Genomic DNA, 26,712 nt, shown 5'->3' on the forward strand with positions numbered 1-26,712 from the left:
GTCCGTTATATATACAGGGTGGCCCAAAGAGTGACGTCCAAAGGAAAATGTTTGATTCCTTAAGTCAAGGGGTAGCCAAATCACCCCCATGTATGTTCAGCAATTTTTAGTAGTTTAGGAGTTATGGTTTTTTTTCCAAATTTTCTACGAAAATCGACCTCAGTGGATTAATTATGTTTTATTATTTTTTGGATAACTTTTTTAAAGCATTTTTTATTTTTGTGTCATCCTCTTAAGTTGTTCTTTTAAGGGTCGGCAATAGGGAATCGAGGGTTGGCATTGTCATAGAATTATATAGTAAATGATGCTCTACAGCCTTGAAAAAAATCACACAGGTAGCCGAAGAGTCTAGCTAGGTGCTGAATCATTCGAATTTAAGTAAATGCTTATGGATAACTGTAAATTAATTTCAGAAAACCAGTAAATCACACTCCCGTATTGTAACAACTGTGTCGTAATTATCAAGAATTTTCATATGATTCTTATCAAATTATAAAGATAAATGCTTGGACTAGGCGATAAATACCTTGTATTTAAATAAACACACACCTATTTTGTGTAAATTAATAACAAACTTGGGCAATTTTTTTCCCTCAAATCTTCATACAAATATCTATGGCGACTTTCTGTGTTATAAAATCATAAACACAAGCGACGTTTGACTCAGTCCACGGGGGGGACTCTGGCTGTATAAATCCTTTATCTTAGTCAATTTAAAAAAAAAAAAACCTTAGCATGCTGATTGGCTAGACGAAAACGGCTCCGCTCCCATTGGCTACTTGTAATTCGAGTGGAAATGATAGAACCAAAAACAAATATATTTTTTTTTTAATATAAAATATTTTTCTGTTTTATCAATTTTTCAAGCTAAAAGACCTTTTGATTTTCAACTGTTGAAAATGTCCTAACTTTTCATCCTATTTAAACTTAAAACGGTGTATTTTGATATCAGTTGAAAGAACAGTATCGATCCCATAAAATATAATGTATTAAAAAAATACATGATTAAATAATAAGTTAGGTAAGTTATAATATTACAATATAATTGTTAAGTTATTTTTGTAAGTGAAAATAATTTATTCAATCTTGTAAGTTATTTATACGACTGCATCGAGAACATACTTTCTTTAATTTGTTCTGTGTACAAAATCAAATTTTCGCCGTTATTTTTCTATCTGACTGACGCTTGAATTTTCCTGGCTTTCCCGCCATTTTGTTTTGTCTCACTATTTCTATAGCGGAGACTTTACGAAAAAATTACAATTTGCTTACAATATTCACTTATTGATGCAAATTTTAATTCTTTTTATCATTGAAAGGACACTGTTCTTTTGCTACTAATCTATTTGTTTTGCTTGTTGTTTTTTGTGACTGATTACAGAACTTCGTCCAAAGTCAGCGTGTTAAGGTTTTCCCTCCGTTTGTGACCTGCGTCTTCCCTCAGCCATCATCAGCCTTGTGACCAGTCTTACACCTCCAATAATTTCCACTTTTCCGTAAGTTATCACCAAGTAGACAATACCCTTTTCATAAGTTTAAGTAACCTTTGTATGTATTCTTGATTCTTATCTTTGATTGTCTTTCAGCTGTCTGACATGATTCGGATTCGCAAGTGCGTCGTAGATGGCTGCAAATCTGATGTGGGATCTAAAACCTCCCGGTGGCCGCATGACCCTCGAGTTTCAGATGTTTGGTTGGACACTCTCAAACCATATTGTTCCGGGTTGATGGGCCTACCTAGATATCGTCTCAGGGAAAAAGTTGTAAGTTTGCATTCTTATCAGTACCTAATATAACACATGAGGCTTATTATCTACTTATCTTATACAATATATAATGTATATTCATACTTACACAATATGCTGACGACTGTAGCCCCCAAAGTAGTCAGAGGTGACTCGAAAGCGAGCCACCCGCTTTTCGCTGAATATTTGTACTATATAGCCATCTTTGAATGACTACAATGTACTTAGGGTACACAATCTAGACATATTGTACAGGATTCCTCGCAATGTTTTCCTTTGCCATGAGATTATACATTATATTGAAATTCAAAGAACTCATTGGTACTTACCTACCTATACCTATTGGATTTGAACCCACATCTCTGGTGTGAGAAGTGGGCGCTTACCGGATTGAGCTACCATCACTCCTTATCTTTTAGGTATATCAGTAAGATACATTTCATGTGGTTTTGGTGTTAGTGTCACATGTCCCCGGGGTGAAAGGATTAGCCAGTCAGACAATATGTTGACACTGACTGCCCAGGGTGTTCTAGATGGCATGGATACATTTATTTAACATTCAGTTGGTACATCACCCTTGGATACACACAATTTTTATGTGTAATACTTATGTCTAACATGTTTGAAAATTTCAGGTGTGTTTGAAGCATTTTGAACCCAAAAGTTTCACAAGAGGAAGGAGGCACTACATGGCTGTACCATCTTTATTTACAGCTGAGGAAATTTCATCTGGCAAGCCAAAATATGAAAGTAAGTAGTAGTAACCTACTTACTAATATAGAGTCAATTAAATAATAAAATGACTCACAGCATTTAAAAAAAACTCAAGTTTTGGTTAATGTAATAGTTCCCCATATGCCACTCACTTCCAAGGAGCTCCTCATTCATCACTTCCTATGATTCTTCCTTCATTATCATACCCTACTTGTAAAAAATTCAGGCTTGAGGGTGTCACATGCTACATTTACCAGTATTTCTTAATAGAGCATACCACCAATGCAGTTGCAGATTTTATAAACTATGTTGAATCTTGTTTCCTATTGAATGATTATTATATATCATTGTTTTACATTTTATTTTATAGATTTCCACTCTATGCATGCTAAATGGGATCACGATTATGCAAAGAAAATACCTCTCAATGCACCTCTGGAAACTACCAAAAGGCATCTGTCAGGATCAGAACGTATGTACTCGTAACATACTATTTATTACTTACATTATACCTAATTATTATCTAAGACATACCCTATCTTAATTTGAATTTTTGTTAAGTAATTGTTTATATTACAGTGGAAGACATTATAAAAGTGTTAAATACAGTGAACCTTGAGCATTCATATGCACTGCCACCCAATAAAAAAAAGAAGTTTAATACTGGTACTTCACTTTAATTATAATTACCTAGTAGTTGTTATTTTATTGTGTGTATGTATAAATTTCTAGTATAATCCATTTGTGCTTACTTGGCACTAAAGGTAAACAATCTTTGTGTGTCTTTTTATTAGAATTTATTTAAAAATTAGATTTTAAAATAAAACATAACAAACAATGGAATACTTACTAGCAAAAATGATTAATTTCGTATTTAACCATTTAATTTAGCTGTAGATTACTTGTTTAATAATATTTTGATTAAAAGACACAATCCAAGTATGGTGCAATCCGTGCAATCGAATGTATTATTGTATGATAGTTATTGTAGTAAGCAGTGCAATACAGTAGTGTAGTATTATAGTATGACCATTACCGCCCTAAGGCATGCGCGCGGCGAGACGGTGGGAGAAATCGGCTACTTCGCTCTGGCACGCTCGTGGCGGCCCCGCCCCGCACGTCCGTCCCTCTCAGTGCACAGCGGTAATGGTCACACTATAGTAGTAGCAAGTATAATATAAAGTATGCACCGAAAGAAAACTAAAGTACCTTAGAAACCTGTTTTTTAATCTCGGATACTAAGTTAAGGTGACATATCGTTCGTTCGGTGACATATCGGCGGGACAATCGGGTGTTGATGAACCGTTCAGAATTTGAATCATTGATGAACCGTCAATTCAGTATCTGAGATTAAAAAAAAAAAAATTAGTTGTAGCAATAGTTTTTAGCAAAAGACTAATGTTAGATAGAACAAACCTATTGTTTTGATTACATTTTAGAACAAACCTATTATTATAATCTTAATTAAAAAAAACTATTTCTAATTTTAGATGGTAACGACACTAATGTTTCGTGTGGTTCTAACTCGCAGAGAGAGTTAGATAATGTTAACATATCCACAGCAACAGACAGTAAGTAGTTCACAATTTTTTTTTTAGGTATTGCCAATTTCATCTTTGAAAACTATTGATTCAACTGCAACCATTCTAGGTTTTGCCCAAGAGCTTTGTTTCGAAAATCCTACATTAAAATTTGGAACTCTACATTCTACTTCTGTCGAATTGACCAATTTATTTCTTCCCAAAAAGAGATTTAACTCTATTAGTTCTGAAAATCACTGTTTTCAGTTTCAGGGACCATTCCTGATGACATCACGACCGCAGAATGTACAGTTCGTATTCCGGAAGTCATATCTCCTAGCTGTTCAAGAAGGTCCAATCTGACATTAGGTAAGCGTACGACGTAGAGTGATTTAAGTTTTTATGCACTTTTTATCCCAGAAGCGAAGCTCGCGGAGAAGTTAGTGTATTATACAGGGTGTCCAGTAGGAAAGTTCACTTTTCAATTAAAGAAAAATAATACTAAATTAATGAATACCAAAATTTATTTTATATGTAAATATTAAGAAACTCGGCGGGTTTTAATTTATTAATATCATTCCGTCTAATTGTTTACCATCCCTTCGTACACACTCTTCAAATCAAACACGTAAACTCGCAGAAAAATTCTTACAAAGTTGCGGGGAGGTATTGTTTATTTCTTGCCGTATATTTTCTTTCAGCGTCGCTAGTGTTCGGAGTTTGTTTGAATAAACTTTTGAATTGACATAGCCTTACAGAAAATAATAGCATGTGGTGGGGTCGGGTGACCTGGGCGACCATAGCAGGTGTCTCCTAAAGTCGATATCAATTTTTGTGGAAAAAGTGGCCTAACCGTTTTTATTGATTCCCTGGAGATATGAAAAGTGGTCACATCCTGTTAGAACCATGTATTTCTGTTATAAGGCGGTCAGTTCTTACAATAGAAGCCATAAAAAATCAATAACATTCTTATATCGCTCCAAATTGACCGTCTAAGCATGGCCATTCTCACTATAAAAAAAAACGGCCAAATCATTTACTCAGTGCACATTTTCCTGGGTACAGCATGCTCGGCACAGTGGGTGTGCGGCCCGGAATTGGTTGATTAATGGTAGAACCAGCTTCACTGACCTTTTTAACCACTTTTTCAAAAGGTTTACACTTTGGGTATCCCTTGTTAGGCGAATACTGTATTGAGAACAAAATTTCCGAAGCGCAGCAGCGCTCGAATCACCACTTCTAAAGCAAGCTTCAACAGCAAAAGCGTGTTGTGCTCCGGTCCAAAGCTCCATTGGTCCGTCAAACCCGCACTCCTGACGCGTCGATTGAGACCTCTCCCAACTTCCTCAGGCTAACCGTTACTGCGTAGTTCAAATATGAAAAGTGAACTTTACTACTGGACACACTGTATTTATTTATTAGAAAAAACACTCCCCAATTTAATCAAAAATACTCTTTCAATTTAAGGTCCAGGTAGGGTATCGTTTTTAGCTATAAAACCGCCTATTATTGTCTAGATCTCAGTTCGAATAATACTATCTAAAAAAGGTTTTTATTATTTATTATTTTAAGTAAAATACTAAAATATTTTATTTTCTACTTTTCAGAAACCAAGACGGCAAGGAAAAGACTTATAAAAAGTGTACAACAATTAACCCCCAGATGCAAGAAAATGTACCAAAATTGCTCGACTATACTGAAATCCCGTCGTCGTATAGTTCAGTCATACCAGGAGCGAATAGAAAAAGCTGAAAAACTCAATCAGAATAAATCTTTTTCTGAGCTTGTAGAGAAACTGACTCCTCAAGCCAAGACATTCCTTAAAATGCAGGTCACGCTCGCCAATAGACATATAAAAAGACGGAGGTTCACAACTGAACAGAAACTCTTGGCTCTATCACTCCAAAAGCAAAGTCCGAAAGGATATAAATTGCTGCACAAGATATTTATCTTGCCTAGCAGGCGCACTCTAAGAAAATTTACCCATCATATTTCTCTTGCACCGGGAATAAATGAAAATATATTTACACAGCTAAAGGAGTCAGTTCGGAATTGGGATGACAAAAAAAAGTGCTGTTCCATTGTGTTTGATGAAGTGGCGTTGACACCTCATTTGACATTCTTAGAATCTGAAGATCGCATTGACGGTTTTGTGAATTTTGGCGCCGAAGTGGAAAGGAAACTATGCGATCATGCCCTTGTTTTTATGGTTCGAGGTATATGCACTTCATGGAGACAGCCCATAGCTTATTATTTATGTGAAGGAACAACTCCAACTATTAAGTTGAAAAACATTTTAAAGGTACCTACTTACTTATTTATTTTGAAGTTTAATCTTTAGTATTTTTAATTAAATTTTCAAAATGACATCAAGGTTAAATTAACATTTAAGGTAGTATCCCTCCAACCCGTTCAATCTTTCCGCCCTGTTAAAATTATGTATTGTAACAATCAGGGATATGAAGTTACAACTTTAAATTGTAATATTGAAAAAACATTACTGCCATTTAATGCCATTTATAAATAAATATGTTTCCAATATTGCAGGAAGTAGTGACTGCTGTCTCTCAAACGGGACTTCTTCCAAAAGCGCTAGTATGCGACCAAGGGTCGACGTTTCAATCCTGCATGAACAGTATGCGAGCAGATACTCGCAGATGTCAATTACTCCGTAATGATCTTCCAAGTAAGTACCTGGAATTCCTAACTTTCCAAAATATGACTATACACAGGTGTCTCACGGCCTCGATGCCACATGAAGGGATATATATATACAATATCTAGCTAGAATATAGATGTAGGGTACTAACTCGCGATAACCTCGCTTATTCCATAATTGTTACTATTGAGAGTGAGCGACAACTCTGTTTTAAAGTTGAATTTTGAAACTTTGCTGTAGTAGTTAGTGACCCTGATTGCTATCCCGAAGGTCCTGAGTTCGATTACAGACCGGGCCTGTAATTTGTTTTAATTACCCGACTGCCGAAGAAGGAGGGTAATGATTTTCAATTGTATGTTTGTATGTATGTATGTATGTTTGTCTGTTTCTTTGTTCCCTCCTGTAGCCTAAACGGCTTGATAGATTGATGTATGAGGTATCGTTAGAAGCGTATTAATTGCGCGATGGTTATAGGCTATGTGACGTTACATTTAAATGTAGATAGCGCCCTCTAGAGGACATAAAGTGATGATTGAGAAAATAATATTTATCCAACTATGCCGTGTGTGGTTAATGTTAATGGAAAGTATCGCAGGCGGGGACCAACTTGACCGCCACAGTAAGTAACATTCAGCTAAATGGTGAACCCTCTGCTGGTCCCCGCCTGGTGATACTTTCCATTAACATTGGGGCTTGTTTTCATATTTTTGGCGTGCAGTCGGGTTTTTTGTTTGTTTATAATTATGTCAGATACTCTGGTCTTGGGAGTTAATATGTACCCATGTATCTGTTTAGATAATATATCAGCTGTTCGATACCTATATTACAGTCTCTCCCTAGTTTGGATGAATGGCTGTGTGTAAGATGTTCCTACACTTTAATTATAAAAAATCCTATGTCTTTTTCAGATAACAAAGTGGAGATTGATGGTCATGCGCTGAACATAATTTTCGACCCTCCGCACCTCATTAAAGGGATACGGAATAACTTTTTAAACAAAGATATGATGTTTAAAGGAAATATAGCTAGATGGAGTGACATTGTCGAAGTGTACAAAAATGACTGCCACGTAGGAGAAATTAGAATGCTTCATAAATTAACAGATGAACATGTCATCCCAGATAAAATAAGGAAAATGAAAGTTAAAAACTGTACACAAGTCCTCAGCGAGCGAACCGCTGCAATGCTCTTGTTTACATCCAATTATGGTTTGTATATTTTCGTTTATTAAACTACTAAAGACTTGTTCACAATAGTTTCATCACGTCGATGAAAATGTTGAAATATCTGCAATAAAAAGTATTGTTCTCTACTATAGGCTATTTTTCAAATATTATTCTAGTGCTAAATGGTTATTATTAGTGTAAGATAATAGGCAGATCGTTAAACCTAGTCAGAGAACGCCTTTGGGCAGCTTGAAAACATCTGACAGTCAGGTTGCCATTGCCACTTACCCGGCAACTCTCTCAGCTCAATCACCAACCCGTACTAGGCCAGCGTGGTGCATTAGGCCTAACTAAACCCTTCCTTCATTGGAAGGAGACCCGTGCCGGAGATGACGACCTGATGCGCATTGGTTTTCTAACTCTTGACCGCTGTGCCAAGGGTTCTGAGTTCGACCGGCAGGGGTACATATTTGTTTAAAAAATTATTTTATAATTAATGTTAAGTATTTTCTCCAACGCGCCCGCCAAGCGTATGGACCACGAAAATTGGGTTATTTTCGGGGAGGCCCTAATTTCACTGTATGAAGATCAGGTATCATTATATGCACCTCGGTAGTGCTGTGATGGATGCTTTAGAGGGCATAATGTCATCATCATCGTCAGCTAATCCACTGCTGGACATAGACCTCTCCCAAGGAGCGCCACAACACTCTGTCCCCGGCCTTCCTCATCCAGCCACTACCGGCTACCCGCTTAAGGTCGTCGGTCCAGCTGGCAGGAGGGCGTCCCACGCTGCATTTGCCTGTTCCTGGTCTCCACTCGAGAACTCGTATACCCTAACGGTTATCGGTTTTTCGGCAGATATGACCAGCCCACTGCCACTTCAGATTGCATATTTGACAGCTATATCGGTAACCTTAGTCCTCAGAGAAACCCCAAGCATAGCTGTCTCCATAGCACTCTAAGCTACTTTAGGAGCGCTACTAATATGTTACGATTAATAGCATACTAATTAAATTATATTTTTTCCCTCAGGCACGCATGCAGATGGTTCGTTGGTTAGTTCAACCATGAAGAATACTGCGGAAGCAGTCCTATTTTTTGATCGAGTATTTGACAGCGTGAACGGGTAAATACCTATATAAATATTAAAAATGCTATAGTAATAAGGGCCTGTTTCACAATGTCTGGATAATGGCTACCTATCGGTTAAAAGACATGCTGTCACTGTCTAAAAAATAATGATAGAGTGTGACAGCTTGTATTTTAACCGACAGGTAGCCATTATCAGACATTGTGAAACAGGTCCTACATGCTACATGTGCAAGAGAACCGGTAAATTATAATGTAGAATTGGGTACATTACATGACTGTTGTAGACATATTTATTTATATATACATACTTACCAGAAAATATAATTATTATACATACCAGAAAATATAATCTTAAAGGATAACAAATATTAAAGCACTCTCCTTGTCTAATCTAATCTAACTTTAAAAACCTATATCGCTAAAACTATTATAGATATTGAAAATATAACATAACATTGCTTTTGTATTGCTTTAACTTCAAATATTATTTTGCGCGAATAAAAAATATATGATCATACCAATTACAAGTTTCCTCATGGTGTTTTCCTCTTTGCCCACGTGGAAAAAAATTATAAGTAAGGTAGAGCGTCAAAATTTCATGAAACATGTACATAAATTGGATATAGGTAGTTTTGATATTTATCTGAACAATACCTACACTTAAAATATTTTCGAGACTAAATATGTAAGTAAAATTTGATAAATTACAGGTCCCGTGGTGGCTCGGCTCCCGGCAAGATGCGAGGACCGGTTAAAGAAATAAATGGAGAGTGCAAACATCTGGACTTTTGGAAGGAGAGTATTAGAGTTTTGCAGGATCTATACTATGTAGATACTAATGTTGGTGATCGAAAAAGGGTACCCAGTGTAAAAAACTGGATAACAACATTAGAAAGTTTTATAAATTTGTGGGTTGAGCTTAAAGATATGGGTGTAAGCTTTTTTTACACTCGTAATTTAAATCAGGACCCGTTAGAGAATTTTTTTGGCCGAATACGTGCACTTAATTATAGGAATGTTAATCCTGACCCTTATTCGTTCATCTGCTCCTTTAAGTCTCTGTTAGTGACTGATGTCCTCGGCCCACATTCTCCGAACTCTAATTGCGAGGAGGATATGGGGGAGGCTATCTTTAATAAGGGATTAATGTTCGAAGTCCATGGTGCTCCAGCTAGTTTGCCTGTTGCAGGCCCTTCCCGTGAGCCGCGAGCATCTCCGTCGCTGTCGCTGCTGCAGCAGGCGCGCGAGGAGACGCAGAACGTCCGCTCTTCTGCCTTCACTGCCGGATTTGTATCACGCCAACTTATTAAAAAGATACCTTGCACTGATTGTCGAAAAACAATGTTGACTACCGAAATTACTGATGTACATGACTGGGTTACACAAAGAGAGCGTAGGCTTTTAAAGGGAAGAAACTTAAAGTATCCAAATACTAAATTTATCATTTTGTTCCGGAAATTAGTAACTTGCATTAATCAATATTTAGAATATCATAGTCACCAAAAGAGTGTAGTAAAATATATTAAAGTAGAATTTCTAAAATCAGCAGATGTAAGCTGGTTGGGATGTAGTCAGCATTGTCGAGAACTACTAGATATGTTTGTCAGTCTGGTGTGCCGAGTTCAAATTCACAATTGGTGCAATTGTATCAATAAAATTATGAAAGGGTCATTTTTAGGCAAAATGTCATCATCATCTATGACCCCTATGCAAGAAATTGCATTTAAAAAATATACTACGTTAAGAGTTAAAAAGTAGGTTGACTTTATAATCATTGTTAAATCGTATTTTTTGTTTCAGATCGCCTAGCAGTATAAGTTAGTTGATATATTTTATAAGATTTTACATTGTTATTATTTTTAATTCACTTATTTAACATGAATTGTATTTTTTTATAATAAGTTAATGATTAATTAGCTGTTATTATGTTTATGCATTTGAAGTTGTAAATTAATTTTAAGTGACTTAGATTTTGTTAATGTCATAACTGTATTTTTGTTTACTTACTATTTTGAATAACATATAATATATTTAAGTTGTTAATTCATTGTAAAAGGCACTTATTCAGTTTTTAAAGCTTTATTTTTGTACAAGCACAAATCATAAGTATTTATTAAATTTTGGTAAATATTGGCAATCGCTGAAGAATGTATTTTTATAATTAGGTGATGTATATTTTTGTTTGTGCATTTTAAGTGGTAAATTAATTTTAAGTTCTATTAATTTAGTTATTTTAAAACTGTTTTTGTTTACTTAAGTTGTTAATTCATAAGTGACCGATATTTAGTTAAATTTAAAGCTGTATTTTTGTACTTGCTCTTTTAATAAATACAATTTAGGTAAATTGCACTATGGATCCTATATACCTATGTAATCATTGTTTTATTAACTGTTTTAACCTTATTGTACAAAATAATACCACAACGCTTATTTTATTATTGTATAGAATATTGATAAGTTAATTATGTACCCTCTTGTACAAAGAAAAGTTATATATTTTTGTTCCCTTTGTAACACTTATTCATTTAGTGATAGTAACATTTGTTATATTATTTATAATAAATTGTTGTATAAGTTGTACCTACTTTCGTTTCATTTACAGCTTTGTTTTATTACTGGGTATAATAAAAACTGAAACAGAGCCATCTAGCGGCCACCGTAAAAAAAATAAAACAAAGAGTATATAATGCAATCATTTCAATGTGAGGGCTTAAAACTGACATCTGTCATCCAGGGTGGGGTGTACAAGCTCACTAACGACCGGACTGTTCTATGGCAGATACCTATCTGTACTATAGTACATAGGCTGTCTAATCTGTGACTCAGTCGGCCGCTGGCCTCCAAAGAAGGGTCACGTCGGTTTAGGCAGCACTGACAGCTCGCGATCTTTTCGTGTACAGATACAAAATCACTGCACATTGGTTGTCATTGCACTTTTTCAACTTTTATGACACCAACATAATTTGATTTGAAATTGAGGAAGCATAATTCTTACACTATAATGTCCTCCTAGCCGAATTTCGACTACGGCGGCCAATCTCATTTGAGATCAGCCATCTACGCAGGAGTAGATTATAGTGCCCAAGTGTGTGCGCAGTACACAGGAGCACTCTCTGTTCCATCACTCTCATAACCCAATGGGACGGATTGACCGACACGACTGGAGAGAGCTAGGGCGCAGGACCGACTGTTTTACATGCCCATCCGACAGCATGGATCGTTTCACTGTTTCGGACATCAGGTGATCAGCCTTCTATGTCCTAACCAAACTTAGAACCACAATTTAGAAACACAAATTGATGGTCCCACCCGGGAATCGAACCCGGGACCTCTGGGCCATGAAGCGAAGCTTCTACCACTAGACCACAGAGGCAGTTACACTATATTCAACACATTAAATTAAATTAGATAGTGGGCAATGTTCTCGCGTGACATTACAGTCTCGTAAAGGTCCGATGAGGAGCAGGAATATAGCGAATGGATCTAAGTGATGACAATACGTAGGAACATTAGGTTAGGATTCATCAAAAACACAGTCTCATGGTACTGGTTGAGGAATGGTCTCGTGAGGATCTGATGAGGGCAGTAACAAGGTGGTGACTGAATTTTATTTCAAAGATGTTAATAGCTAAATGCATCGAGTTTGGGCTATTAAGTATGTTTTTCAGAGAGACAAAAAGATATTTTAGGTTTCCTCTGGATTAGTTAGGTTTACTGGGTTTACTAAATTCATTCGTAACGTAAAATTGATAATGACGGTATTTCTTCTATAGACAGTAGTTACTAAAAAAACCTACGATAGATGGCGTAATTTGCAGAAGTACCTATCTAGTCACCCTGTCACGGGGTGACTTCGGTTGGTAACTCAGAAAAAATACTATATGTTATTGCATCAATAATAAAAAAATCAAGAAAATATTCAAAGTTTCCATCCTCACACACAAATCACAAACTCATGCTAGGAGCAGGGTCTACCCTAGTGCATTTTCATGACCACTTTTCGGTTCTACCTTTTTTGGCCCAAGATTTATTTGCCTAATCTCGTATTGCATAGTAACGTTTGGTCAAAGTCTCGTTTCGCCGAAAATCGTATGGCATAAATCTCGATTAGTAAAAAGTTATTTTGCATTATCTTGTTTAGCCTAATAATGGTATGGCCAAATCTTGAATAGCCTAATAATAGGTTTATACAAAGTAATAATATTTGTTTGGCTTTAACTTTGACGGAGCGTCTCTCTATAGCGCAAACTGGTGCCTTGTATTGTTTCCGCTGTTTGGAAAACGCTCCGCTCCGCTTCGCTGCGCTCCGCTTTGGTTTTGATGAACATGTGCACCTAACACGCTCCTCCTCGCTTTGCTCGTCGTCGCACCTATCTTTAGGTTTCAATCTCATGGGGTTTGTAATAATTATTGTATGTGTATTATAAATATATGTTGTATTGCTCGTTAACTTTCGATTTTTTAATCATTCAATATCGTGATTTTCGGGATGTATGAGAAAAAATACCACAATTTGTACATTTACTACATATTTAATATATTATTTATTAAGATAACATTAGGAGAAACAAGATTATACATAGGTATAGACGAACATACATTTGAGCAAACGAAACTTAGGTGTTTAAAGATTGTGCCTAAAGAGTTTTAGACGAAACGAGCCTTATGCCACATAATTCTTGGCAAAGTGATGGTTCGGCCAAAAAAGTTTAGACCATACGAGTTATGCGAAATGAGTTTTGGTCAATAAAGATTATGCGAGATGAGGGGAACCGCCACTTTTCACTTGTGTCCCACCGGTTTCTGTGCTCAGCGGAATAGCACCATTAACCATTATTATTCTGAGATATCATCACTTCTTATTCTGAGTTACCCAACATAAAAACACGCCATCTATTGAAATAATTTTTTAATTAGGATTTTTCTATGGTGTGGTGCCCAAATTTAACGGTAAAAGCAAAATAATTATATTTTAACCTTTTTTTATACCTATTATATTAAAAGACCAATTCAACGATACCCTACCTACACCATCAAAATAACCGGAAAAAATATCAGCCCCAATTTACTTGTATGGGAGAGGGAGTACCCCAATATTTTTTTGGGGTAGGTACTCCCCATATCTATGCGAAATATCAGCTTGATATCTTTACCCGTTTCTGAGAAAAAGGGCGGTGACAGACAGTCAGTCAGACAGACGGACAACAAAGAGATCTTATAACGGTTGCTTTTTTTCCTTTTGAGGTACGAAACCCTAAAAATAAGAAAAAATATTATTCTGCTACCAAAAAATATACTTACAAACATACAAACATACAATCGAAAAATATTACCCTCCTCCTTCGGCAGTCGGGTAAAAACAAGTGAGAAAGGGGGTCATTCTGAACTTTTGTTCTACGAGTTTTAAAAATGAACAAAAAAAAACCTTTTTCATAGAAACTTTGATGACACGTGACTTTTTACCATGGAAAACGAATATTTTTTTTCGCGAATTTGCAAAACTCGTAGAACAAAAGTTGTTCAGAATGACCCCTTGAGTTGAGTCATCCCCTTTCGGCTTAGTATACCCTTAGTATCTACACTTTAATACCTGTAGTTACCTTTCTACAAGTAAGTAAATACTACATTTGTTTAGAAAGCTAATCGGGTTCCGAGTATGGAGAAAAGTGGCACCCCTATTAATTTCTACTCTTTCCTGGTGCTTACCAGTGTAATTAAAAATTATACTTACCCTTAAATCACTACTTGAAAATAATTGTCAATAAAGTTGGCGAGTAAAAGTTTATGACCCACTGTGCAAACTTACATGTGTGCGTGTCACTGCGTGTGCTGTGTGAAGAGCATTGAAAACCCAAATTTGGCGGGATCCCCTTTTGACAAATGTCATATTTTTTACATTTGTCACTTTTTTGACTTAAAGAAAATTTCTTGCGTAGATGTAGGTTGTGTATTGCTATGGGAGGTCGCCATTTTGAAAATGTATTGTGAGTAAATGTGTAAAATAATTATTAGAGTTTATTTACTTATTATTAATAAAAAAAATATCTCATAAATCTTACTACTCAGACTAAAACATTTTTCTAAAAAAATATCTCATAAATCTTACAACTCAGACTAAAACATTTTTCTAAGAATTTACATTCAAAAATGTAACGTAAATTTAAAAAAAAAGTAAATAATTTAATTTTCTTTTTAATTTGATACATTTTCTAACTTAATTAGTCCTTAGTAATTACATAACAGGAATATTTCAACTTTCTGAAACAATTTACTAATTAGGTAATTTCCACCCAGGTACCTTTGAAGGCTTTTTTCTGCAAACAATACCCTATTAAGCAATAGTTTATTTTTATTTTTATGTAAATTTGGAACCTTGCGGAGTTTTTAAAATTAATAATAATCCGACGACCGAATGGCGTAGTGGTTAGTGACCCTGACTACTGAGCCGAAGGTCCCGGGTTCGATTCCCGGCTGGGGCAGATATTTGTTTAAACACTGATATTTGTTCTCGGGTCTTGGGTGTTGATATTTATATTTAGTATCTATCTATCTATGTATTTGTGTAGATATATCAGCTGTCCGACACCCATAACACAGGTTCTGCCTAGCTTGGGGTCGGATGGCCGTGTGTGAGATGTCCCCACATATTTATTTATAAGGGACCATGAGAATATCTTTTTCAATTTTTAATTTCAAGTAGAAAATTCAGAGCAGTCTAGCTCGATGATATAATTCGAACTTTCGATAAAAAAAAACTAACTTACATTACAGCTAGGAAGCTGAAACTTTTATGGTTAAAAGAACAACTTAAGAGGATGACACAAAAATAAAAAATGCTTTAAAAAAGTTATCCAAAAAATAATAAAACATAATTAATCCACTGAGGTCGATTTTCGTAGAAAAATTGGAAAAAAAATCATAACTCCTAAACTACTAAGAATTGCTGAACATACATGGGGGTGATTTGGCTACCCCTTGACCAAAGGAATCAAACATTTTCCTTTGGACGTCACTCTTTGGGCCACCCTGTATAACGGACGGAAAAAGCTCGCGGCTTGGAACTTGCATTATTTGAAACTAATTTGTAGCGAGTTTGTACTTTTAAAATTTTACACAAATCCCTGACTAAACAAAATTAAAATCTTAATGAAAATGGAAATCGTGATCAAAATATGCCAACTAAAGACCATTTTTATTTTAAATATACTTTACCTCCAAATCGCATCGTCAATACATGTCATTTTTTACTTTTTCATGACGCAATTCTTAAAACTAGAACATGTTGCTTTTCTGCAAAGCCTGGAGCTGCTGATTTACTCGTGTCGGTTTTTCCTTTCATTCATCTAACTAAAGGAATATAAAGGGAGTGACGGAACGGATAGCAATTCCAGAGGTTGGCCGCAAGAAGAACTAGAGGGGTCACGCTAACTTGGAAAAGCGAAGTTTGTTAGCTTAGCAGTGCTAACCACGACTGTAACTCGTTGTGTTAAACGTAGGTACCTATAGAATGAAGGCTTCGTTAGTTTGTTTTTTTTTCAGGATAGAGGGACCTCCTGAAACTTGCACGACCGAAACGAATGGGCCTTTTCTGGAAAATCAATGAGCGTAATTTACCGGACGCCCCGCGCCGTTTGCCGCCAATTTTGGGAGCTACTTTTTTTGTTTCAGCTCGGTTGTAATGAAAATGTATCAGTGTATTTGTTGTTCATTAAGTCGTCCGCCGTGTGTCTTTGGCGACCAGTGGATTTACAAGCTATCTATCGGAAAGTGTAAATCAGAGCAAAGAATTGAAAAACTACATCAAACGTAGGTTTTTTCAAGATTTTTAAAATAATTTGTAATGAAATGAAATTATACAACACAAAACTCGTAGAATTATTTCGTAGCGTAAACAAAAGCAAATTGCCTTGGATTTGTGAACCCTTTGTTAACCAACAAATTACGGACATTAACGTGATTCTGATGATTCGTTTAATATTAAGTGGCCATCTAAAAAGCATAATTATGAACGATTCATATAACTGTAAAACAAATTAATACACGTTTTATTTTTTTTATCCTGCAAAAGAAAAGTAAGCCAAAAGGGAAGACTCTGGCGGTTTTCTAAAACAAATTTTGAGATACAACTTTCGAAAATTCTCGAAAAAACTTTTAGCTTCTCCCAGAGATGTCAAGTTTTTACATAGAAACTTTATAGGTCACGTAACTTAAAGAATAGCATAGAATAATATGTATTTATTTTCAAAAAAGGTAAGATACAGATTACAACTTACATATATGGGACACTTATATTGCACTTCGGATATTTTTTCACTAATTTCCACACGAATACATATTTTGCAACATCCTGTATAGCTTATTATAAGATCGCCGCCTTCCCCTGTGGATTTGTTCCAGTTTCTGTATTTTTTACTTTCGTAGCTCCATCAATCTCTCACAGAGATGAACCGATTTTAAATGTAGGTAGTTGTTTTATGTATTTCATAGCTTACGACTGTTCTTTAAAAATTCCACCATTCAAAAGTTTGTATCAATTAACTGAGTTCATAAAATCATAATCAATCTAATATGAGTACCTAGTTGATATAAGAAAATTATTGAAGAAACGTGGAGAAAGATACGGATATTAATCCTGGAGATGTGAGACCCTAAGCTAAGGTGTTGGTGACAATCTACAAACTGAAACGGCCACTCAACAATGGAAGTATTATAGAAACCAAGCAAGGCCTGGGCCCTTGGTATTAGCTGCTGGGTATTAGGGTGCTTCTCCATCGGGTATGTGCTATACTATGTTGCTATGGATGCGTTTGATATCGACATATCATATATAAATTTGATGCATAGCATTGCACTACTGGAAACTGCTTTTTTCACATCTTGGCAACATAGCTGTACCTATATTATGTATTATAGCACGTCGTTGGTGGAAAGGCAGCCTAAAAGGGTGGGTTCGGACCGTACTCACAATAACAATTTGTCTTAACATAACCTGCAAGAACAGTGGAAGAGATCTAGAGATCTTGACTAAACTGATGTCCACACTTTATACAGGGTGTTTATAAATGGTATGGGATAAAGTTTATGAGGTAATTTGAAAGGAACGCCTCACTCACTTCTCACCTTGGTCTCGCGCTAAATGTTGTGTTTTCTAATTTGCCATGTTCACAAAAAAAAAAACAATATTAAATCTTATTTATTTCCAACAAGGAAGAGGGAAAAATGCCTTTGTATAAATGCGGAGTAGGACCAGTATCGATATAAACGACAAAGGATTCAAATAGGTACAACGGTAGCCACGGGAATTGTAAAGAGCTCGAATACATTGTGTACAAGTCAAGGATTTATCGAAAGGAATTCTAGTTTATTCTTTCAACCCTTTCCACAGCTACCATTGTGAAATAATTTCCATTGGCTCTGACATTGTCAGACCTAGTATAAGAAGCACTAGCAAGTTGACGAAACTGATCACGAACAATAACTATATTCAACAAAACAAAAATTCAATCTCATATAGGTACATACTTACTTTATCCGGAAGGTTAATCTTAGGATTTAATTAGAAAAAAACCGTCCTTAAAATTATAATTTTTTGGGCATCTGGCGGACTAACCCCACCATTACTGAACGCGGGATCGTAACAATGCCAGTTGTGTTGGGAAACCGGGGACACTAACTTACCTACTTAGCAGAAGCATTACTGAATTATAATATCATGTACTTGTATGGAAAATCATAAAAGGTTTAAAAAACAAATAAGTATGAAAAAAAATAGAGCGAGGCGTAGTGAAGCTCACGGGCATTAGTCTTGTGGGTTAAAATAGGCACTTTGGCGAATCTGTATATATATGTAGGTAAGTAAGTATATCTTTCTTCCCACCGTCGAATTACGAATACAATCCTAAATATCAAATAGCTACAAGCCGATGCAAGCTTCGTAGTCCTAAGTTTCAAATACTTACAGAAAACTAAACAATAATACACTCCTCTATTAAAAACATCTTACAGATACAGACCATGACAATTACAAAGAAATAAAAAAATTATCTCCGTGGATTGCGTACAGAATTCTGTACTAAGATACTTTCCTTCGATTGGATAAAAAGGATGATAGGTACTCAAAGTTTTATTAATTTTAAATAGATACCTACTTATTTCTGCGTTTTATGCCGACACATAAAATCTGAAAAGTACTTTCCGTAATTAAAGTCAAATAAAGCCTGGGTGCAGAAAGCTTCATATCTCATCTAGGATTAGGACACCTTGGAAGACTCCTATGTCTACTAGCGGACTGCAAGAAATTGTATAGGCAGTAGACACCTAAACTGTAATACTTCCCAAAAACCAATATTTTTGGATTAACTGTGGGTACCTAAACAGTGACAATTTAATAAAAAAAATTAAATCACAGCTTAGTTTACATTAATTACTTATGTGTTAGCATAGAATAACGAGTACTAGTAGCGTGTTTTGAAACTATACAAGGCCAGAACGTAGAGGGTAGGACTGCTCACGTATAGTTTCAAATTAAAATGGTGCCATGATTTACTTGAAAGTATACAAGGCCATTACGCACTAATCGCGTATATTTTCAAGTAAGTTCGGCCAAAATTATGGCTTGAAAATATACTGCAGCAGTTACCACTGCGTACTAATCGTGTATATTTTCAAGTGCCAAGCGGCAATGCGAGCACTTGAAACTATACGTGATTAGTTACCAGGTAGTAGGTTTTGTATATTTAATACCCATAGATATATAGGGTAGGCTCCCCAAAACTTGATGAAAATATGTATCTAATAAGTCTATAGGGCAATACACTCACGAGCAATGAATAAGTCCAAGTTGCAAAATGTCAACACCAAATAACCCAATTTTTTTAAACATTTCATTAAGAATTTTATCAAAATATACTTTTTTAGTTGGTTATAATAATATTTTGATGCGCTGTTAAATGTACTTTAATATTGCCGACGGCGTCATTAAGCTAGTCTTTTCCGTTCAGGAGCTGGAACTTTTTCATTTCTCGTGAGTGTAGTAGGTACTAAGTACATACTCTTAATTCATATAAATAATAAGATATTAGTATTCTTACTTGCAAGTATGATTGCTATAAATATCAATTTATCAATCAAATTAGAGCTTGTTCATCTTTATTTATTAACATTCAATAGGTATGACAGGCAGAACAAGTAAATTGTAGTCATGTACATTTACCGAAATAGTTAAGTAAATCAGAATCAGCATGTAGGTATAAATTATATGTGACAAGTACGCTATAGTTTCAAAACACGCGTACTAGTACTACTGTACTTGTTATTCTATGGTGTTAGTAACATACCAAAATAGGTAGATGTGGGCGCTTACCCGATTGAACTACCACGGTTACATGATTTATAGTAAAACTTCTCTAAGGAAAATCCTGTATCTACCATGGAATCTAACTTCGCAATATTGATAAAAAGTTTTAGACATGACTTGACTATTCTCATTTTTTGGGGGAATCTTTTAGAGGGTCACCAAAATATTCTTATACGTAAGCCCTTTGTTGTAACTCTATTTCAAGGGCAAGGAAACACGTAAATATCACACAAAAGCAATATTTATGTCCCTATGGCCCTATAAATACGGCGGATAACGACAAAAGATTAATCAATAGAAGGGGCGAGAATGCGTGGATTTTCTATATTTTCCTTCTAAGTGTGTATTCTATTCACCAAATTAAAATGTGTTAGGACGTTTGTAGATAAATAGTCGATTTTCTTATTGAAATAACTCCAATTTGTAATGTGATCAGACTTTTCCTTATATTTGTAATTTCGCAGATATTTTGGTGCGTGATTCAAAGCGAGAAAATATGCGGTGATACATTTTTAATACCGACAAAAATGTTTCTTCTTGTTCTCTAAACGTTTATTTCTTGTAGATCCATTTATCCATTAACAGTACTATCGGGGAACTGGAAAACCGCCGGAAGACCGTCGACCGTTCACTACATATAAACTCTCTGCTATTTTGGAATCAGGTTATTAGATTTCCCCGATGGTACTTACGAGCTGTGGGGACACATGGGTGGTATGATTTCGGTAACAACTAACAAGGTTACTGGTTCAATGTCACTAGAATAAAATGTGATTTTCTTTGTAAATTACGTCTTTGAGTGACGGTCAAGTGCAGGTCTATACTTTCCGAAGGTTAACTGGAAGATAATGCTATTAGTATTACAATTTAAGGTTCAAAAAAGCAATTAATAATAATACTTTTTGATTTTGAAAATAACTACAGTTTCTAAATATGCATAGGTATAAGAAAGAAAATCTTGCAACGTTTCTATCCACTTCATCATCCGGTCGTCTCGCTACACAGACCCTGTGCTCAACTTCCCTGAAGGAATCCTGAAAAGAAGATTTACGTCGCCCACGACTTTCTGCCGACGTATCCATAGAGAAAATAAGACATAATATCTACAGTCAAGGGGGGGTAGGAGGCGATGCGAGTGCGTACAGTAGCGAACTCACGACTTCATTATCACCCGTATCATTCTTAATGTGTGTATCGTAAGAGTTACATTTTATATTTCATAGAATGCAGGTAAATATAGCACGGGTGTTCATTATTCATACACTCGAGTTAAATTGAGTACTTTATCCACACCGCCTTGACACCCTACGAGAAATTTGGCTTTGATAAACGATTCTGCGGGGAAAAAGGTAATGGCATCTTAAAACATATAGGCCTCAGGTGGATGGTTACACGAATATCAATTTATCTACATTTCGCTCAATTTACACAGAGTTACATATTCAGTTTCGTTTATCAATATCACTGCGATAGTGAATGTGTGGTGATTGTTACTTTCATTTAGACAATAGCAAAAATACATCGCTGGAACTTTACGCAGTTTAATGAGTATTATATAGGCAGGCGCAGTTAAATGGATAGGTAAGTTTAGATAATAATTTATTAATGTACCTATCTTAGAATTATTTCTTGTGTTAGTTTTTTTAATAGAATGAAGGTAGCTATCTATATAAAATATGATAGATAAATAATGTACACAGTATAAAAGCTAACAACAGTAAAAGCTGCAAAAGTTGAAAGCTAAAAAGCCATCACGTAACCCTCAACCGCAATATTTCTATATATTTTTTAGATCATTGATTTTAAAACAACGCAACGGATTTTGATGCGATTTTGATATTGATTTTTTTAATAGATAGAGTGATTTAAGAGAAAATTTCATGTATAATAACATCACAGTTCTGTAGTGTATTTAGCATCAGTATAACATTGCACCCGTGCGAAAACGGGGCGTGTCGCTAGTAATTAATATTACAAAGACTATTGAATTGTATGTAAATAAGTACTTACCGTTATTTTAATACTTGTCCATTTGAAAAATTTAGGATTCAAAACTGTTCTTAGTTTGCGGTCTTATAAAGTGATGAAAAACTGTAAAATAAAACCTATTGAACCCACTTCGCGCTCTTTACAAGGCCGCGATCGGTATTCTTAAGTTTTCATTTTTCCTTCAATACATGCCATTTGTGATTCTCTAGCACGTTTCCGCGTTTCATTTTCTTTCACGTGCATACTTTAAGCGTCAAAGGACAAGGACTTTATGCAGGTAAATTGATGTTGAGCCGGTATTGCATCGCAGCTTTGACAATGTAACTTCAGTTATTGCGTCTGCATATCGTCTGCATGGCCTCAGACTCAGAACTTTATAATGGAAGTGGTTATAAAAGAGACAAGTGCACACGAAAATTTCGTTTACGGTCATAACTCATACCTAACCTCTTATTGAATATAACTGAATGCCATAAAAAACATAGTAACTGTTATCAAAAATAGAAATAGTTAAAAAGCCCGGTCTCGCAACTCAGTTCTTCAACCGTCAAAAGTTGTGAGATCCACGCAACACCATTCGGTTTATTTATGCAGGCTCTAGGGTTAATTCCCTTACCTAACAACATCTTGTAGTGACAGTAACCATATTAACATAAATCTTGGACGTCTGAAATAAACCGCCTTTATAAAATTAAAATATGTGCAAGGATAAAATCTATTAAAGTAGTATATGTATAGGATACGCGTGATCTAGGATGCAAATCTGATAAAAAAAAACAACCTAAGGACACTTCAAAAGCTCTCCGAGAATAGAGTGAAGCTCTAATGGAGCTTAAGTTACAGAAGTTTATTTTTATCTCTTCTCTATATAAACTTATAATGAAGTTGGCTTGTTATAAAAGAGCGTTCGCGGTGCGCCGCCGTGGCTCCAGTATAACAGTAGATATCTTCACTTTTATCGGTTGAAGACGAGGAGGTAAGAATATTATTTCCATGATTCTGTAGAGAGCTTCGAATTGGAAAGTGGTGTGCTGTGGTGTGCAACAAATTATCGATAATTTAGCGGTAAACTAATGTGCGAGTATATACAGGCAATCAAGCATGGCATGAAAAGAGTTGATTTCATACTGACTACAGTACATTACCTCATTATGAAAGTAAGTTTTTAAGCGGGATTAATTTTCACAAAGTTTAGAAATACTTTGTTAGCATACAGAAGTAGGTACACTAGACTAGACATTTAAAATAAAAAATACATAACTTATTATTACAAGCATGATATTTTTCTTATTATAATTGGCCAACTCTAATTTAGAGGACATAGAAAGTTTCTTTCACTGAATTTCAGGTGAAACTTTGTGAGATCGACGAAGTTTTTATTTGGGCGTTTATTAGAAAATCGAAGGTCAGCACGTCATATTTACGAGGTATTTATTACTAAAACATCATCTATTGCGCAATTTACGAAAGAAAAACATTGATATTACTTAAAAGCTTTCATGCCTGCCATCTCTTAGGTGGTAGGCAATAGGTACATTGCTGCACCGGTCAGTGTTATGGTCGTCCGAGTGTTAATTCTTTTGTCTTTTGAGTCTGATAATCCAGAAATGTTTAAAGGTAACTAATAAGTACTTAAATAAATAAATTCTATAGCAATTCAAAAGAGTTTATGATGCGGAAAAATCGAACAGTATGAAAAGTATCCCTTTGTGTTGGCTACTACAAAAATACATTAAACGTTGTCAGCAGCCAAAACAATTGCGGGATTTCGCGCCATTTCATTTTTACGACGCTCTTCGCGCCCGGAGTGGAATGGGCTCGTCATAGAAACTTTTCATCGGCTCTTTTCAGGTATTTTTATTTTATACGGCTATTTATTTACCAGCTGACGCTGCACGGGTTTGTTATCCACGTTGATATATTTTTTTAAATGTGCATTCCATGAGTCACGGGGGCGGCGTCGTATTTATGGCGAATGTCGATATAGAGACGTTTATCTACGTCGATAACGAACCCGTGTAGCGGCAGCAGGGTGCTAGATGTAAAAAAAAGTTAATTGATGTTTTTTTTTCTTTTATGTCAAGATCTGAAACAAATTCTAATTAGTCCAATTTAATAATGAACTATGACATCAATAAAAAATAAAGTTACGTTTATGTATTGATGCTTATGTACAGAAAATTGTGTTTTGGTTAATCCGTGTGTAATAATTGTAATATAATAACATAAAAGTAATGGATTACACCATTTTAATCACAGATCATTATTTGTTTTTACATCTGTTCCAGTAATAGGTATTCGAGTTGTAGTAAAATTTGGATAACTCGTGAAACCTTGTGGCCGAGGCCGCGTTTCCTACTTGACTGGTTTGGAACATCATCATTAAGATCTAAATACACTTAATGTCTGTTTTCTGGTTTCTAACAGAATTGAGACCCTGCAGCTTAGTATCCATAATACCTATCTATTAATAACTTTAACATTTAAATAATTGATAGGTAAAAAAAAGTGAAAAGCCTCGGAAAAACCAACCATAGCAATTATTAGTAAAACCTAGGTAAAAGTTTTGGGTGTTTGAAGAAATAATCCTATCCTAACTAATATTATAAATGCGAAGTAACTGTGTCTGTCCGTCTGTCTGTCTGTCTGTCTGACTCTTTCACGCCAAAACTACAGAACGGATTTTAATGAAATTGGTATACATATGGTCTAGACGCTGAGAAAGGACAAAGGCTACTTTTTATCCCGGAATTGCCACGGGAAAACTTTTTAAGGCTTAGCGAAGCTCTCGGGAACAGCTAGTATAACATAAAATCCGGATATCTATAAAAACAGGATAAAACCCTGAAAACTTTATCAGCTTGAATGAATTGGCTCTTGAGTGTGCACTGAAAGCCTCAATCTTGCTACATACAGATCAATAAATAGTTTGTAAATAAATTTTATGCAAGAATCTGAATAGGATAGAACATAAATATAATGTATTATTAGCTTTCAAAATGATAGGACATTCCTATGCCCCATGGATTGATGAACGTACTTACTTATTAAAAGGAATATAATCTTAATTTAAGATCATTCTCTAAAACTAAAAATTTATAAGTTACAATTAAATTATATTCATTCATGAGCTTATTAATGAATAAACCCTTCACATAAATTTCAAAAATATGTTCTGATTGACATTGACCCTTCGCCAAAGAAGGCTTAAACAACTTCATAGGTAATTACCATACTACGAAATACTTAACTAGTTTTTGTATCATTATTTTTTATATTCTGTTTGCGAGTATCAGAAGCAGCATCAGAAACTCTTGACGACTCTCGAATCAGATATAAATGCGTTTCTTACAATAAAATACAATACAATATGATTTTATTAAAATTTTATACACACAACCCACGAGTATAGGTAAAGTATCTTAGCTATAATCGTAGGTTGTGTGTTAGCTTATCTTGCCTAATGATCCACATTAGGGTAATTATAAGTTCAGTGAACTTAGCATTTTAATTCCACCTTGTGTTAGGGCAGTTTTGAACAATTACTAGGTATCTACGGTCAGAAATAGTCAGAATAGGGTAAAACTGCCAGTTATTGGCCAACTAAGCGGATTGGCCACTTCATAGCTAAATTATTTCATACAGATTAAACCAAAATTGACAGATGGTGTATGAATGTAATCTAGAAAAGCTACTTTTGCCTCGCAGTAAATCAATAATTTATTTAGAAAACTGTAACCGATAAAAAAATGTATGTTATTGCAAACCTGTGTAAAATTGCAGTTATTGGCCAAAAAAGTCACTTACCGGCCATCCATAGGCTGGTTATTGGCCACAGGAAATAATTTTATAAAAAAGCTTTAAACCTCTAAAAAGTTGTCTACTTTAATAAAAACTTTATTAAAATCAGTTGAAGAATAATATTAACCACGGCTAAACTTCAAAAAAAAAAAAACAATCAACTTTCTAAGAATAAAATACTAGGAATATAACATTTACAATTACATGTTTTTTGTATACATAATTATATAATTAGCTCTCTGCATAGCATGTGCACTTTAAATCGGTGCACCAGTCTGCACCATACGTTATCACTGTGCAGGATGCAGTGGTTGACTAGACTTTTGTCTTCAGGCTTTGAGGGATGCTTACAGGTTGGGAAGCAGCATTTAGGCCACTTAGCATCCAGTTGAGTTCCGGCAGACATTCTGCCATATTGACGATGTCGTCTGCGTAGCGGAGGTGTGACATATGTCCGTTCCAGTCCAACGTCTTAAAGACATCTTCTAATGCATCGGTCTTCAGTTTCTGAGTAATCACATCTCCCTGTCTCATTCCTCGTTGCCTTTGGATAGGTCTTTTTCTTGTGGTCCTGTACTTGGACAGTCATAGTAGCAGCATTGTATAGACACCTCAACACCCCGATATAGCGACAGTCGATTTAGCATCACTTCAAGGAGTCCAAAAC

At 35.3% G+C, this 26,712-nt stretch overlaps 1 protein-coding gene across 3 annotated transcripts; it reads left to right on the forward strand.

Annotated features, from left to right (window-relative positions):
* The first annotated feature begins 1,010 nt into the window (after nucleotides 1–1,010).
* Nucleotides 1,011–10,783, forward strand: LOC119691211. 3 transcript variants are annotated; one of them, XM_048624575.1, is made up of 12 exons: nucleotides 1,011–1,496; nucleotides 1,587–1,763; nucleotides 2,381–2,495; nucleotides 2,830–2,931; nucleotides 3,039–3,125; nucleotides 3,950–4,030; nucleotides 4,247–4,348; nucleotides 5,587–6,281; nucleotides 6,527–6,665; nucleotides 7,547–7,846; nucleotides 8,840–8,933; nucleotides 9,610–10,783. In XM_048624575.1, the coding sequence occupies exons 2-12, from the start codon at nucleotides 1,596–1,598 to the stop codon at nucleotides 10,655–10,657; spliced, it is 2,931 nt and encodes a 976-aa protein (XP_048480532.1). In that variant the 5' UTR covers nucleotides 1,011–1,496; nucleotides 1,587–1,595; the 3' UTR covers nucleotides 10,658–10,783. The 3 variants fall into 3 exon arrangements, with proteins under 3 accessions (XP_048480532.1, XP_048480533.1, XP_048480534.1); XM_048624576.1 differs by lacking the exon at nucleotides 3,950–4,030 and having other exon boundaries at nucleotides 1,013–1,496; nucleotides 9,610–10,782; XM_048624577.1 differs by lacking the exon at nucleotides 3,039–3,125 and having other exon boundaries at nucleotides 1,013–1,496; nucleotides 9,610–10,781.
* The last annotated feature ends 15,929 nt before the right edge of the window (nucleotides 10,784–26,712 follow it).

This window comes from Plutella xylostella, chromosome 12 (assembly GCF_932276165.1).
Source record: "Plutella xylostella chromosome 12, ilPluXylo3.1, whole genome shotgun sequence".
NCBI classification, from domain to species: Eukaryota; Metazoa; Arthropoda; class Insecta; order Lepidoptera; family Plutellidae; genus Plutella; species Plutella xylostella.

Excerpts from the sequence above, each read along its gene's own strand:
- LOC119691211 (XM_048624575.1), top strand. The coding sequence starts at position 1,596 with ATGATTCGGATTCGCAAGTGCGTCGTAGATGGCTGCAAATCTGATGTG. Across the intron at positions 6,666-7,546 it reads ACTCCGTAATGATCTTCCAA|ATAACAAAGTGGAGATTGAT; the intron begins GTAAGTACCTGG and ends TGTCTTTTTCAG. Across the intron at positions 7,847-8,839 it reads CTTGTTTACATCCAATTATG|GCACGCATGCAGATGGTTCG; the intron begins GTTTGTATATTT and ends TTTTTCCCTCAG.